Source organism: Cenococcum geophilum (assembly GCF_001692895.1).
Source record: "Cenococcum geophilum 1.58 unplaced genomic scaffold K441scaffold_2, whole genome shotgun sequence".
NCBI classification, from domain to species: Eukaryota; Fungi; Ascomycota; class Dothideomycetes; order Gloniales; family Gloniaceae; genus Cenococcum; species Cenococcum geophilum.
This window is the reverse complement of record NW_027137560.1, coordinates 1,071,746-1,087,496: the sequence shown is the minus strand read 5'-3', so window position 1 is coordinate 1,087,496 and position 15,751 is coordinate 1,071,746. Positions and strand designations below refer to the sequence as shown.

The 15,751-nt window shown below is 51.2% G+C and overlaps 5 protein-coding genes across 5 annotated transcripts; 1 reads left to right on the top strand and 4 right to left on the bottom strand.

Moving 5' to 3' along the window:
• Positions 1-748: 748 nt before the first annotated feature.
• Positions 749-3,652, top strand: K441DRAFT_672768 (uncharacterized protein; the record flags this gene model as incomplete). The annotated part of the gene is made up of 3 exons (XM_067650585.1): positions 749-751; positions 1,006-1,251; positions 1,430-3,652. 3 exons carry the CDS (start codon positions 749-751, stop codon positions 3,650-3,652), a joined length of 2,472 nt encoding a protein of 823 aa, XP_067509662.1.
• Positions 3,653-4,302: 650 nt separating this feature from the next.
• On the bottom strand, positions 4,303-5,574 carry K441DRAFT_650953 (60S ribosomal protein eL15). Its single transcript, XM_067647116.1, has 5 exons — positions 5,527-5,574; positions 5,311-5,397; positions 5,032-5,188; positions 4,675-4,901; positions 4,303-4,574 (listed from the first exon to the last, which is right to left on the bottom strand). Exons 2-5 carry the CDS (start codon positions 5,395-5,397, stop codon positions 4,434-4,436), a joined length of 612 nt encoding a protein of 203 aa, XP_067509661.1. The 5' UTR covers positions 5,527-5,574; the 3' UTR covers positions 4,303-4,433.
• Positions 5,575-5,883: 309 nt separating this feature from the next.
• On the bottom strand, positions 5,884-6,608 carry K441DRAFT_533496 (uncharacterized protein; the record flags this gene model as incomplete). The annotated part of the gene is made up of 2 exons (XM_067642291.1): positions 5,884-6,421; positions 6,475-6,608. Coding segments are annotated over 2 exons (672 nt in total), but the record flags the coding sequence as incomplete, so codon positions are not given.
• A 983-nt stretch (positions 6,609-7,591) lies between these two features.
• Positions 7,592-10,992, bottom strand: K441DRAFT_650948 (uncharacterized protein). Its single transcript, XM_067647115.1, has 4 exons — positions 9,464-10,992; positions 8,716-9,379; positions 8,387-8,667; positions 7,592-8,326 (listed from the first exon to the last, which is right to left on the bottom strand). Exons 1-4 carry the CDS (start codon positions 10,782-10,784, stop codon positions 7,935-7,937), a joined length of 2,658 nt encoding a protein of 885 aa, XP_067509659.1. The 5' UTR covers positions 10,785-10,992; the 3' UTR covers positions 7,592-7,934.
• Positions 10,993-14,787: 3,795 nt separating this feature from the next.
• On the bottom strand, positions 14,788-15,528 carry K441DRAFT_650944 (uncharacterized protein). Its single transcript, XM_067647114.1, has 3 exons — positions 15,219-15,528; positions 14,937-15,164; positions 14,788-14,871 (listed from the first exon to the last, which is right to left on the bottom strand). Exons 2-3 carry the CDS (start codon positions 15,143-15,145, stop codon positions 14,844-14,846), a joined length of 237 nt encoding a protein of 78 aa, XP_067509658.1. The 5' UTR covers positions 15,146-15,164; positions 15,219-15,528; the 3' UTR covers positions 14,788-14,843.
• Between the last annotated feature and the right edge of the window lie 223 nt (positions 15,529-15,751).

The following is a 15,751-nucleotide window of genomic DNA, read 5'->3' as shown; positions in this document are numbered from 1 at the left end:
TTTCTTCTAGAACCAGCGAGCGTCCAAACACTTGCCGTGGACACGTTGGTGTTGGCTGGCTAGCTCTGCAGATTTTGTACAATACCCTTTAGGTCCACTGTGATGCTTGCGAGCATCCTTTTTCCCAATTTCTACAGTAATGGCATGGGCAGCTATGGACAGCATATCAGGCAGCGAGCAAATGGATTAGGAAAATGGGTTTTTTCTATTTTTCTTTTTTTCTTTTAGAAATGGAGGATCTTACGGCCGTTTATAACTTGATAGGCTGTTGTATGAATATGAGCAGTTCAAACCCAAAAGAAACCCTCCTTTTAATAATGCCAAAGAGGAGAGTAAATAGACATCTGTCTCTGGAGTAACGCATACCTTGCATATTCTAAACACTCGCCCAAGTCATCATCGCTTCTCATAACGGGTCATCCATGTAATTTTTGTTTTGATGCTTTAATTCCCAAACAAGCATCCAAGCCAGGTTTTTAAGTAGCACAGCAGCAAAATCTCCGGAACACAAAGCTTATCCTGCACCCAGAAACAGCTGAAGAAACCCCCTCTTACCACCTGTCCTGATCCCTTTCTCGCATCGCTTAGGGGAGCACAGAAAAGTGTGACAGGTCGGACAAAAGCGATGGCTTTCGATAGTGGCACGTCATACTTTGGCGCCTGCCCGGTGGCATAGCGGTGCTCTCTCTGTCAAAGTGCGGAAGCGAACAGGCGATCTTATGCGGGGGGGATTGGAGTCTCCTGTACTATGGTAAGCCCACTCGCCGGCCCCCCTAGGGCTGACGGGCTAGGCTGGGTGGACCGGGCCCCCATCCCCCCAAGCCCGCCCATGCTGCGCCCTCTATCTGTCTATTTTACGACCGACTGCGGAGGTGAACTTGCTTGGGGCCTGTTTTGCCGACGTCTCTCGCTTTTTTGCTTTTGTCCTGCCGGCCGAACTGCCACGGTTTCGACTGGGATAGCGATAGCTACACTCATGAACGCGTCTACCTACTCAAGCCCTAGTTTCACGACCTCGTAGTGTCGTGTCCCTTTGCTATCCGCGCCAGTGAACGGCGGCCTTACTTCTCAGACTTCGCCATGATTCCTCGAGACCCTTTTGACAGCATGCCTTCGTCACCGAGAAATTCGCCGCAGAATCTGGGCAATGCATTATTGCAGATTGTGAGGGGGAGGAGGGGGAGGACGCTGATAGTATCGGCTGTGTTTGCGGTGGTACTGCTAGGGTTGCTGCTGCAGAGCTCTTCAGAGGTGTGTTTTGGAATTTCTTCGGAGGCATAATGGGTGTGGTGTATTATGAGGAGGGAGCGGAGGAGAGGAGACATCTGAACACCGAAGCTGCTCTCTTGTTGCAAGGATTGCGAAGATTAGCAATGGCTTATGGGGTTGTTCGTGGTTCAAGAACCGCCATGCTAACTCAAGTTTCCAGTCTTTATCCTACAAATCCATATCAAATTACCACCTACCATCATGGAGAACCAAAGGCCCCGATGCGCCAGAAGAGACCGACGAAGAGTCTCCGCTCCTCGCACCCTCGAATATGACTCTCGAGATCGAAAGCGGAAATATCACAAACGTCCCTAGCCACCTCAAGAAGGGCACACCCAATTTCCACCTGCTCATGCCGGCAACACATGAGAACCCGAACTTTTGCAAAACCGTCTTATCAGCCATGCTGCTCAATTATCCTCCTCCGACTATCCTCAATTTCGACAGCAAATTAGACACAGTTGCGGATATAGAAATGGCGAAACTGCAGGCCGTACACAGCTACCTACAGGACGCAAAACATGTGAAGGAACATGATATAGTGTTAGTTGTGGATGGCTACGATGTGTGGTTCCAGCTTCCGTCCGATGTCATGATCAAGCAATACCAGAATATCATAGCAGACGCCAACGAGCGTTTGGGAGAGCAGTATGGCTTGACGAGGCCATCGAGTGCAGGGGAACCTGCAAGGCCGCTGTATAACCAGACGGTTATATGGGGCGCGGAGAAGGTTTGCTCGCCAGAGCAGCAGGACGAGCCTGCCTGCGTCTCCGTTCCCGAATCCATCCTTCCCAAGGCCATCTACGGCAAGGAAACAGATCAATCGGCAAATCTTACTCGCGCCAAATACCTCAATGCGGGCACAGTCATAGGCCCTGCTCGCGACCTCCGTGCCATTTTCAAAGCCGCGATTGTCAAAGCTGAAGATCCCATCACGTTCTCTGAGCGTACAGCACAATCCCTCCTCTCCACCGTTTTCGGCGAACAAGAATTCGCCCGCGAAGAAGCTCGCCAGAACACGCTCTCTGCCGGCTCTGCGTGGCGGAACTGGCTTGCCAACAAGCTAGGACGGCCGAAGACAGTTGCGGAAAAGCTGTCCGTTAACATGACGCTCAACCCCAGCCAAAATTACGAGTTCTCCATGGGCCTCGACTACACGCACTCCCTCTTCCAACCCCTCAGCACCACCGCGGCCTCCGAGCTGGCTCTCCTCACCCACCACAACTCGACCGACCTACCGACCCACCACAACACCGACACGCCCACGCAACCGTTCGGCCTCCCGCACGCCCTCCTGGCCGCCGCGCCCCCCTTCTCAACGCCCAACCCGAACGCGGACGCCAGCCCAAACGCCCTGTCTGCGCACTTTATCACGCTGCGCATAAACCCGGACCTCGACGCGCTGCCTCCCGCTGACACGTCGTGGGCCGCTCTCGCCCTCGCCTCGAACACCTACACCGGCACCGTCCCCGTCGTCCTCCACCTCAACATCGCCGCACCCCTGCCCCCGGGCCCGCCCGAGCCGCCCAGCTGGGACAACCCGATCGAGCTGAACGCGCCGCCGGGCGCCGCCACCAGCAGCAGCAGTAGCAGTAGCAGCACCTCTACACCCACCCCAACCCTAGCACCTCACGCAGCCGCGCCACCCTTCCCCAACCGCCTCCCCGCCGGCCCCAACGCGACCTACCCTGCCTGGCACGACCTCTGGTACCACGCCCATGCGCGTGCTCTGCTACGCCGCTACCTGCGCAGCCCCTCGGGCCCCATCGCGGCACACGCGGCGGCGGTGGGCGGTGACACGTGGTGGGACATGCGCGGCGGGCGCGGCGGGGTGTGGACGGAGCGGCGAGAGTGGCTGGGGTGGGGGGAGGCGGACGGGGTGTGCGGGACGCTGGATCTGGTGCAGATCGCGTTCGGGGACGGGAAGGGGATGTGGTTGGAGGAGGGACGGGGCGAGGAGTGGGATGTGGCGGAGGAGATGCGGAAGATGGGGAAGGAAGCGAAGGAGAAGGAAGAGAAGGAAAAGAAAGAGGGGGAGAAGAAGGGAGAAGAGCAGAAGCAAGAGGAAGAGAAGAAGCTGGGGGAGATGACGGAGGAGAAGCTGGAAGAGAAACCAACGGAGGGTGGGGGAGAGGAGCACAATGATGAGCAGAATAACGAGCAGAACTCCGAACACCAAAACCAAGACCACCAAAACAACGACTCCTTCACCCCCACCTCAACCCTCGTTCCAGCTCAACCCACTCTCGCGTCTTTCACCAACTCGACCGCCAACTCGACCTCCCACTTGCACCACCAGCAGACCCAGCCGTCCGAGGAAGAAATCCACAAGCAAGAAGAAGCGGATAGAGCAAAGGACGAAAAGAATCCCATAGCCTTATAACCTCCCTCCCTCCATCCTCCCATCTATTCCATTACATTTGTCATCACACACGCATTTCCTGCATAGAGCGCACCTCAGAATTGTATATATACGCGGTAGAACAAGTGAAAAGAACAGAAAAGGGCATTTTTGGGTGTTAGCCGGCGTTTTTCTATCTCATTCTATATAGTAGAGAGAGTTTTATACAGGGTTCTGTTTCGTGTTTGTACATGGCTTGTAGCTGTTCCGCAGCGCAGATTACGTAGGGGTTGAGATATTTTTTCTTGGGGGCCTTAGCAGCGTGTTTTTGGCGTTTTGGTGGAGGCATCGGATATCCACCCGGCGTGCACATGGGGTTTGCATAGGGGTATGATCTTTGAAATACAGCGCGAGTTAGTTGCGGGAAGGCATAATTAAGCCATGGCGTCAGCAATGCAATAAAAGCCATCCCTCTCGGGGTTTCAAGCCTATACTTCTGATGAAATATGTCATTCTGGGTATGCATAGAGGGTGCAGGCTGGGAACACAGGGATTTCTTCTAGTCAAGAGAATATTCCCAGAGTCCCTGACTGCTACCAACCACAGTTCCCTTCACTAACGCAAAGAAATTCACAAATGCCTCTCGAACATGAGTTTTTCATTTGATATCCATATCCATGCCGCAGGTTCATGGGCCCACATCAAGCTACAGAACCAGATCGCTGCAAGAACAGCCAGAGTACCGGAACCGCGCCAGCAAATTTTCCACACACACACACCCACCACCAAACACCCTCGCACGACCCATCGCTCAACGCACCGCTTAACGGTAGCGCCAGAGCGAGAGGGTGTTGTGCCGCTTCCACGTCTTGCGGCGGCCGGCCGTCGTCTTGTTGTAGCTGTGGCCCTTGCCGAGACCGCGCGACTTCTTGCCGGTGGCGGTGAGGCCGCGGGATTCGCGGTGCTGTTGTAGACACATACGTCAGTAAACCACTCTGACTACCAGGGTAGATCACAATATGTGGGAACCGAGGGAGGAGGGAGGGAGGGAACTCTAAGCGTACCTTGTGGACGGGCTTTGTGATCCAGTTGATACGCGGGTCGCGGCGGATGGCCTTGTGCTGGGGGTCGACAAGTATGACCTCGAAGTACTTGTAGGTCGAGTCCTGGTTGATCCAGTACGAGTTGAGGACGCGGAGGTTGGCGCAGCGGCGGCCGACGCGCTCTTCGGCGGTGGATTTGAGCGAGCGCTGGTATTTGAGCTGGTTCACACCCTGGTTGGTGGGCTTGCCTAGTTAATTGAAGAACCTGCGTCAGCGCTCTATTCCTGGAAACGATGTAGAAGCTCAAACTCCGCAGGCTCTTTTGAATGCGGTGCTGGAGACAGTCTGTCTAGATTGAAAGTCGGGCATATCACATACCATATGTGGCACCCTTGGGAACGGGCCTCTTCCTTCCACCTCTCCTCACACGCACACGGTAGATGACATAGCCCTGCTTGGCCTTGTATCCGAGACGGCGAGCCTTATCGGGACGGGAGGGACGGGAGGCGCGATGGATGACTTTCAGTTGGCGAAGCTGCGGATTGATGCACTCTCAGCTAATGTTCAACGAGTGGCATCAAGAAATACCCGGTTCCTCGAATTCTCTTCCCGAAGGGAACAGAGTGAGGAAAGGGGATTGAAGGTGGTGTTTCATACCTCCCAGCAGCGGACGCGCATCAAGAAGCGGATCAAATCCGACTGTTTCTTCTTCTGCAGCTCTTCAACATACTTAAGGGCGCCCATCTGTGGAGAATGTAGATATTAGTTTCAATTCGAGATGAGCCGATGGATAACGACTGCGGGGGTTCATAATAGCACATATAGCCTCACTGAAACTGCAATGGCTGCAGTATCCTCTCTGGAATCACTCACCTTGACTGATTGTTGCGCTGGCCGTTGGGTGTGGTTGGTCGTTTTGCTATCATCTGCGGAAAATTGGTGTTGTGGGTTGAAGTTTTCGCTTATGGCTGACTAACACAAATAATATCTCTTGACATCTATTTGGGTTTGAAGTGGCCTTTGCGGAGGAGAAACGCTAAAACAGTATGGCGCAGAATATGTTTCTTGCAGGCCCAAATTTTGTTTGGAAGTATCTGGGGTATATGGCAGAACTGATATGATCTTCTACGTTGCTATATGGGATGATGTCTCTTGCTACGAACACTTGGGCTGAAAAAACCCCTTACTGAAGCCTCGCGGGCATGATAGATATCGAAAATCCATTTTCTCTCAAATTCCCTCATCCAGTGGTAACCCTTTAGCCATTCTCTTGACTCCTCTTTCAGCGTATTGTAGTGTCGACATCAGTCCGACAGATCGACTGGCCTTTACCCATGGGAAGGCACGCCCTACCCCGCTCTCATCCTCATCTTCGGTATTTTCAACTTTCTCATTTTCATTCCCTTCATTCAAATTAAGCACTTTCCCGACATCTCTTAACGCTAGTTTATGCCCAATGCCCAGTAGCCGCACCGTATTGTCGAAATGGTTCTGCCAATCTATGATGATGGACCGATCTTGCTCGGGCAGGACCGGACGGACTTTCGTTGATATCGTTTCATATTCGCTGACCAAGCCGCGTGAGAGCTCTATCACCCGTGAGACGTATTCGAAGTCAGGATGTGATGTCGGGACTATAGCGACTGTTGCAGAGTTTCTTGTATGATTTCCGTCCGGCTTCTTGCCTCTGGAGTCTGCTGGTGGTTTTTTGAAGGCTTTGGCAATTTTTGCAGCGACGTTACACTGATGCTGGATATCTGCGTGTACACTAACCACCTCAGTGAGTATGTTCCCGTTTGAATGGATAGGTGTAGTATATACATATCATCCTCCTTCTGCTTTAGCAGCTTCTCCAAGTCGCGCTGATCCCCTTCTACTTTGCCCCGAAACTCTTGTATAGCCTTGTCTGTCTGCTTCGGTTTATGTAGGATCTTCGAGAGTGCAAGAAGGTGTCTACGGTACTAGTCAGTCGCCTCAACACCTCAACCCAGGCGCCACTTCGTGTAATTCGCTCACTGGCTTTCCGTCCTGCCGGGATCTTCTTCCCATTCAGGTATTTTGGCAGCTACAGTGTTTGCGCTTGGGCTGCTGGTCTCTCGCGGCGGGTTGGAGCGGCGTGGTGCCTTGGAAGCCCAAAGCGGAGATGCAACACCTGTATCCACGCAGTCAATAATAGCCTCACGGAAGGTGAAGTGCTCACTCTCGGCTCTTCTTTTACGTCCTTTTATCATGTTGCGCGTTGCTCGGTTTCTATAGGGAAGATGGGAGAGTTGAGAAACGTGAAGTGCGACGAATCTAGCAGGTTCGGCGGCAGAGTAGAGACTCGGGCCAAGAAAAATGTTCTTCAAAGTCCGTATGGTTTACAGCTCGTCTCAAACCTACTTTTCACTAATAGCTCTAGGATATCTTCAGCGCTATATTATAATTTTAGCTAAATTCGGATAGTAAATGCGAGATATTCTTAATTCCTTCTTGTTTCTTGTTAATTGGTATTTCGGCCAAAAAAAGTGTCGCATAATTTTTCTATATTTTCCAATAGTATTATAAAATACTCTGGGCGTTATACTCTACGATAATTTAAGGCTGGTGAGACCTTTAGGCCTTTCTTGCAAGGCGTCAAGTCTGTAGTTGACTCCAATGAAGCACTTTACATGCTACCCTCTATAATGACAAAAAAGATTTTCTAAGAAACTTACCAGCACCAAAAATTTCATATTATATGTAGATTTCATGACATTACGAAGAATTTGGTGAAACTTAGCGGAAAAGTTTTCATTTTTGTGAGCTATGGGCAGCATAATTCATCCTTCGTACTAGCTAAAGTAGAGTAAAAAAATCTCGCCGATGAGTCATCTATAGCAACGTTTTTCATCTGAAATGAGGGAAAGTAGGTGAGTTTTAGGGGAAAATGTGCGGAAAACAAGCAAAATCCATCCGCCGATGAGGCAACTACAAGCCAATCCAAGCTCGCTGGATGCCTATCAGTAAATACAGGCGGGGGAAGGAAGGCTAAAAGCCATGTACCAGCAAAAGTAAAATAGAAGAAGCAAAGAGGAGGCAAAACCCATAGCCATTCGCCGCCCGCAGGCCATTACGGCACTAATACAGCAAATTCAGAGATCTTGTTTCAGGAAACAGGTAATAAAGAAGAGAAATGAACCAATACCTATCCGGCTATCACTCTCTAGGTCTCGCATGAAATATAATCTCATTCTTAATCAATCTGTGCGCTCTATTGAGAGGTATTAGAAGTCCGGTTAAGCCGATTCAAGTGAACGCGCCTACTTCTGAGGCTGGAAAGACATATTCTGGAACTGATTGACCCAATTGGAGTCATGAGAGTCGTACGGACGAGTAGCAGAGCTGCTGGCCACACCGGGCGCAGGCGAAGACGGGTAAGTCGTAGAAGGATAGTAAGATGGAGCATTCATCGGGGAAGCCATCGATGTGAGGCCTTGAGCGGGAGATGGATAAGTGGTTGGCGTGTAACCACCAGCATACGGATTGAATCGATTGTATTGCTGCTGTTGTGGCTGCTGGACAGGCTGGGGCCATCCACCGGCTATACCATACTGCTGCGGTTGGGGGTGCACAGGAAATTGCGGAATTTGGTTGGCGAATGGATAGTAAGGACCCGCGTCACGAGATGCTTCAGCTGAAGGATTTGGACGAACTATTAAGGAGTTAACCAAGGCTATGGAATTAAAAGAAGGGCAATTGGAAGAAGACATACCTGTACCGAACTGCTCGTTAACGCGGAAAGCCTCACGTCCGAAACCAAGACCAACGGGAAGCGGGCCTGTCACAGAACCTCCTAAAGGAGCGGTGGCACCCGGGCCGATGGCAGACGGTGGGGGGATATGAGTAAGCGTGCCAGCTGCGGTAGCAAAAGACGCAGGGTTGATTGCAGACATCCAGATGCGTGTCTTGTAGACCTTGAACAGATCGGTGACCAGATCATTGAAGTTGATATAGCTTTCGGCAAAGTAGTAGAAGGTCAGCTTCTTGAAATCCCTGGGAAGTGTTAATAGATAGGACAATTGCATATTGGAAGGGACTTACAATTGGTATTCTGCATCGAGGATCTCCATATTAAGATTATGTTCAACCACTTTTGATTGGCAGACACGTTTGGCCTTGGCCTCACTCCCTTCTTTATCGCGAAGGACCTGAATCTCATGGTTCTGGGCAAGACGCCTAATCATCTTTGGTTTGATTTCCGCTTCGTGTTGGGAGGCCATCGCTTGGAGGTAGGGAACTGGGGGTCCCATCCCTCCGACAGTGCTCGGAGTCTCCCCACCGGATGCTGCGAAGGACCCGTTAGGGCCCCCAATTCCGCTTGAGCCAGTCATTGCATGGCGAGAAAACATCATAAGCCAGCGGAAATGTTCCTCAGCAGCTTGGTCTTTCAGACGCTTAGCTTCAGCCAGCGTCACATCTGCATGAGTAACTGTGCCGAGATCAATACCACGATCACCTTCAACGATAACCATATCCCCTTGCTTCACTTCCAAGCCGGTATTCTCAGGGATGTAGTACACATCAGCGCGGGAACATTTGAATGCCACCATATACAGTTGTCGATTGGGTCGGCTAATAACCGCTGGAACTGCGTATGGGTTCTGAGGATATGGGGCTGGGGCTGGGGCTGGGGCTGGATGTGCAGACGAAATGGTGCTCGCATGCACACTCCTAGTAGCAGGTCCATGGCCAGAGAAGTAAGTAGCTGCGTAGGCTCGGTCACTTGCGTGCTCATGCAATAGGGATTCTTCGATACCTGCTGATAACCTATGAAAATGGGTGTACTCACTCGTCTCGTATTGCTCGCGAGATCGAGGGGAAAGCGGTGGTGCTAGACTAGCACCAAGGCCTTCATCCTCTTCATAGGTGTTTGAAAGGGTGGAAAGGGCGCGTGAAGCTTGATGACTAGGAACGTCAGCGAATGAGTGGCGTCGGCTTTGGCTTTCCAGGCCGCCTCCGAAACTTAGTGAGCTAGCCCAATGCTGTTTCTTAGGACTGTCCATGATTGGATCTTCAGGAGTCTCGCGGTGTTGAAGGACCGACACATGCTCACTGAAGCGGCGGGTGAGTGCTGATCTAGGTTCGTTAATATTCTGTTCCATTGTGTCTTCCATTTCCTCGATGGCGTAGTCGGACTCAGTTAAGGACATTCCTCTCATTGCGGCTGGAGGTTTGCGACGATGTTGGCTAGTGGGAGATCCAGTTGTCGAAGCGCGATGACGTGCGCGAGCGTTCTCGACAGCCGCCTGTCTCAACAGTGCGTGAGAACCAAGATCCACAGACTGCTCTGGCTTTACAAAGTAGGACGCTGGCAGCCGAACACCTTGTTCAGATCCGTTAGAACTCTCGATATCGTCGTCGTCTTCGCGAAGTTGGGCAAGGCCCGCAGCGTCTCTTGAGTTTTCACCCAGAAGGCTTGGTTTCGATGGGCGATGACGGAGTGAGGTCGAGCCACTGCTTCGCATCCGCAGATTGAATTGATTGTTAGGAATCTGCACGTGCCCACCAGTCTCGGGGTCTTGTTGACCGACTGAATATGATTGAGAGCGGACTGACTTGCGGACTGGATTTTGGTTGATCAGGAAACCGATGCCGCTATCAGCTGACTCTTCACGAAACGTCGGTGAGGCCAAGGAGTGCTCGCTGGGAGGGCCCACTGAAGTTGGTGACTGCAGGACTTCTTTCAGGCGAGACGGCGCTTCTTTGCGCGGATCGATAGAAATAGAGAACATTGACGCATTCCAAGGGAAAGCGTTGCCAGTAGCCCCACCACGAGAAGACATTGTTAGAGGACCCTGTTCTCCTGATGGAGTTGTTGGTTGCGATCCGCCAGAATGAGATGCACCGCCAATCGAAAATTTGCGGTTCGGCTGGATATCACTTAGCCATGAGGAGCTCTGCCTGCGTCCAGCAGAAAAGGCAGTGGCAGGGCTAGATCTCAAGATCTGCTGTACGTGGTCTTGATTTTCGTCATCAGATGACGCCAATGCCTCAGAATCAGGTGTTGACTTCCGCGCGTGCAGCTTGGTCTTCTCAGCTAGAGTGGTGGCGCCGTGCGTTGGGAAGGATGCCCTATATGTGTGGCTTGGGGAAATTGCCGATGAGCTCATGATGGATGCAACCGTTCTAGAGATAGATTAGCAATATATACTTAGCAGCTAGAATGCTATGAATGCTATCTAGTATGAAAACCCCTTCGGCGCTTAAAAGAAGCGCTAGTGAATCATAGGGATAGTTGCCTTAGTGGCATAATAACTATAAGGCGGTGAAGTGAATCTTACTTATAGCGGTTAGGGATACCAGAGGAGGAGGTAAGATAGTAAAGGTCTCCTAAGATAAAGTAAACTTAAGCTAGCTGTACTTTAGGAAAGAGTTAGCATTTATGCTGAAAGGTATCCGAGTTGATGTTTAGGGTGCGGTGTGGAGAGCAAGAAGACAACATGGTGTCGCAAGTGAGTAAGTAACTGGAAGATATGTGATGGAGAATGCGCTGGGTAATATCAGGCTTGAGAGTAGAATGCGATAAATTGTGTAGGGGGATAAGTGAGGTAGGTCTCTGATGCAAGGTATTGTGAAGGTACTGAAAGATTAGTTTAGAATCTTACTTGTTGACCTGCTTTAGCCCTTCTAATAAGTCCGAGTGACGATAGGCTAAATAGTAAGAGTTAGAAATACCGCCGTTGTCTAGGTGTACCGTGTAAGGGAGATATGAGGGATGGAAGGTTGAATTCAGCTGACCTGAGGTTGCAGAAGTTGAAGGTCGAAATCTCAGAAAACTCACAAGCAGCAACAAGGATCAGTGGTCTTCTCCTTGCGTTAATGATGCTCAAGTTGCTTTTGAAATGAGATTTCCGTGAGAAGAGTGTGGTGGTTGAAGAGAAGTGTTGAAGTGAGGTCAATGAAGATACGCCAGAAACCTCCACTCTAGAGCCGACCGCCCTTTTAGACGATGATGTGACAATTTGAGCAGAAGATCTCAAAAGCACTGTGAAGATGATTGTGATAAATTAGTCGATGCTAGACCGATGGATGTTGAATCGATAGATTAGAAGATGTTTCGTTCTATCGCGACGCCTCTAGCACCAGAAGAATAAGTGACTGTTGGCTGGGGAGACTGGGGCCGATCAGCTCGAGGTGCAGCAAGATCAGAGCTGATCAATAGGAGGGATGAGTGCAGTTGATGAGAGAGAGGAAGAATATGGTCGTGGATGAATATCAAGGTAGAAGGTGGGTGGGTGACGTGAAATGGTGAAGGTGGAAGAGTGTCGATGAGAATTGAGGGGGAGAAGTCGACACGACGTAGAAAGTCACGCGGCTTCGAGGTGGTGGACGTCCTGGAGTTGTCGTGAGGCCGGATTCGGGTGTGCGAGCTGGGAGCTTTGGAGCTCTGCGGATTACTATATGCACCCACTTCTTAGTCGACAACAAAGTCAATCGCCCTCTCTGCCTCCCAGGGCGACTTAAAAGGGAGAGGATTTGTTAAAGAGACAGTGGTCGGAAGGATGAGAAGCTTGTGGAAAATAGGGAGGGCCTGCAGCTTGTTGATACCGATCGATATACAGTCTGCACCCAACCGCAGCTCAACCTATGCCACCGCACTCGGGAGATTGAGGCTCTACAGCGACCCCATGCGCAGCGCAGTCACTCTATACAAGAGCATTACAATCGGGCCACGACGTGCGACGCGGTTGAGCTAAAGTAAGGTACTGCGCGGGCAGTTTGTCATTGCTGCTCGCAGGAACATCTATCTGCGCACATCGCATAACAAAAAGACTGTCGATTAGGAGATCACACAAGGCGGTACGAAAAGAAAGCTAGTGCAAGCTTCGTGTAGCTGCAATTGCAGCTCCATCGGATTTCTAAAGAGAGCTGCTTACCTAGATACAGAATACTTTTTACCAAATACAAGAATTCGGGATATCTCGAGAGCCAAAATCCTCTATCTAAATCGCTAGCAGATAACCTTCTATAAGTGTCAGCGCCTAAAACCTCCTGTCGAAATGGCATACGCGCGACAGCCTATGCCGTCGCGGAGGATAAGGTCAAAGGGTTGTTGGGAGGAGCTGGAGGCACGGACCTACCGAGAGCAATTCTATTACCAAAGCTCGTACTCGTACTGTATCGAAACAATTTTGATTCCAGAAAAAAGCTGACGCCAATAGTGAGCCACAGATTCCAAGAGTTGAACGGTTACTCGAGGCCCCGCTGCGACAGTATACCTGAAAAACGAAGCCCGAATAATGCGCCAAACTCTTGAACCAATCTATCCCTAGTCTTTCAAATTGCGCAGAATCGTGGAGGAAGAAAGAGACGGTTTACACTGGGGCATAAATCGTGGCATAGGACCGTAAATGCTGGCAATCAGCGGTAATACTCCAGGCAAGAAAGAATGTGGGGAAACGCCACGGTTCAAACGTTGGGGACTCTCTCGTCGATCCTAACCAGACGGACTGGAAACTCCAAGGATTAACGAGGGCGCATTGTCGCTCTAAATCCCGAGCGACAGAGGGAGAGGTGGTGGAGAGCGAGGGCGCAAAGTCGCGAACGCACGAGGAGGTGTGTTGGAGGTTGATAAAGTTCGCCGGGTGGGTCGAGTCCGCAAGACCTGTGGGGAAACACGCGCAGCCGCGGCAGGTGCGCTGTGGCTCGTTCGACGTTACTCTGTAAAGAAGTATCGACCCGAGAACAAAGCGACTTCCTTCGGCTCGTCCAGTAATGGGCGAGGGTGGGATCCCAACTTTGTAGGAAGCAGGCCTCGAGACAGGACGCTCATCACAGAGGTGGCCAGAGGTTGGAAACGCAGAGAGTTCAACGCCTTTGAGGCTTCTTGCAGTACGCACGGCCCAGCCAAGGATCAGGGGGCTTGGGGGCAGATGGGAAAAATGCGGAGAAGGCCAGGCCAACACCAGTCCAGCAGGGCACAAATTTGGGATGAACTCATGCAAATTGAAAGCCTGTTGGCGGGGGGCGACTGCGAGACAGTACTCCGGGGGGGGGTGTTTGGGCAAATCAACATCGACGATCCTGCGTATCGTGACATCCATCCTCGCCGTCGCCCTCTTCTCCTCATCAAACAGAGTCGTGAGACCCCCCTTAGCGTCTGTAGCCGGGGTGCGCTGCGCCTTCAGGGTCCCAAAAACCCCTCTGTCTCCTCATATGGCAGGACAGCCCCAAGGATTTGCTCGGTTGCGGCCGTCCCCGAATCACCTCCTCTTTCAGGATACTTTCCTGTACGCCATCGTTCGCTTGAAGCAGTCGAACCAGCCATCCACCAAACCCGGGCCGGCCTGTAATGCGGAGACAATGAAACTATCTATGCTGGGAGCTCCTCGCTGCAACAAAGGAAATCACGCGCCCCCTGGAGTGCCTCGCACAAGATCTCCGGCTGCGCAATGCTCGATCGCCTGGCCACGCAAGACCCAGCCCCGTCGGCGGAAATCTTGTAGCCACGTTCTGTGCGTCCTCCACGAACATTCCTCATTTACCATATGATCAAAGACCATGCGTAACGTAATTTAGATGAAGGTTGCCGTCCCTGAAGCCAGTTTTTGTTGTGCCTGTACTTCGATGGGCACTAGCCTCAACTTCGTCAGAATACCATCAGTCGCGAGCAACCTGACTATTAGAACCCAGACAAGCGCATATACGTCCCGTGGGGGTCTAGAAAAAACTGCGAGTGTTGCCAGAAAAGCGCTTCCAATCCTGCATTCTTTTCCAAGAGAATTTAATTTCAGATTCAGTCTCCCGTAGGAGCTTCAGCTGGAGAGGCCGCCTAGTAATGACACCACGGCTTGATGTGGTGGGTCAATCGGAGTTGGCCAAGTAAACCATGCTCTTCCTGAGTGTATCGGTCCGTCCCACCTGTGTTTAAAGACCTCCAGTATACCGCTTGTGCCATTATCTCAACAGGAGCACAATTTTGCATGAAGTGGGGTGTAGAGACTGCCATGATTGAAACCCCTTTATTTGAAAACGCCCTGTATGCAAATTCGACGATGTCAAGGAGTGTATCCTCTCCCAAACATTCCTTTATCCTCGGCTGCCGATCAATTATATGTGGTCAAAGCCGTTGTGAAGGCGTGGCGTTCATATCAACCAAAGAGCGGCTGTGGTAAATTTCAATCAACTGGGTATGGCTTCGTCAAAGCGTTACGGGCGGGTTTCGAATTTCATTGGAGCTGGAGCGCATCAAGACTCGTCAGTCGAACCACTGCCTCTAAAGTCAAGCTCTTTCGTACTGAGCGTTGCCTTGCGATTTGCAGAACGCTACCAGGCCTGCATGGTGGGCCCCAACAGCAGCTGACTGGTTTTCCTTCCGTACAGCAAGACGGGATCCGGCAGCTAGGGTTCTAGAGCTTTGCTGTGACGAATCATCTCTGATCAGAAGCCAAAAGGCTGAGTACAAGCGACCCGCACTTAGTAAAGGAATGGACCCTCGTCTAGCCCCGGCGCGGCGCGGCGTCAAAGTCATTGACAAGAAAGCTTACATGGTATGCATCCAGGGTGGAGGACCATTGCCGAACCTGAGCTTAATAGATTGCTAGAGCTGTCGACATGCTGTATGCTGAATTTCCGGCGTAGGTGTTCACGTCTGGTTGGGTCTTCGGGATGAAGCTACCCACCAATCACCCACATCAAGAAGGCTGCCAAAGGCACTGAAAATAGCTACAAATGCTTGCTTAAAAAATTATTTGCGGCCTTGACTGAGAACTCCTGAAATAAAGAGGGGGTTTTAGAGCCAAAGGGTAGGTTATTAAAGAAATATATTACGAAAATGTTCTTCTCTTAGAGCCATTTGGCTTTGCTCTTTAATTCACTTTGCTCTGAAGGGGCTACTACTTTACACAATCATCTACCTAATGAATATCTAGCAGCTGCCCCTCTTATTTCCATTCTACCATTCTGCATCTAAGGGCAAGGTTTAAACCCTTACCTCGAGACCCCTCCAGGAGGCCCCAACAGGTCTTGGACAGAAAGTACAACCACTCTGTCAGCCTCCTTGCATGACGATGAACTGACGGGGCCTATCTCCTCCACCTGCTACTCTGCACCCAACTTCAATATCATGACAGGAGAC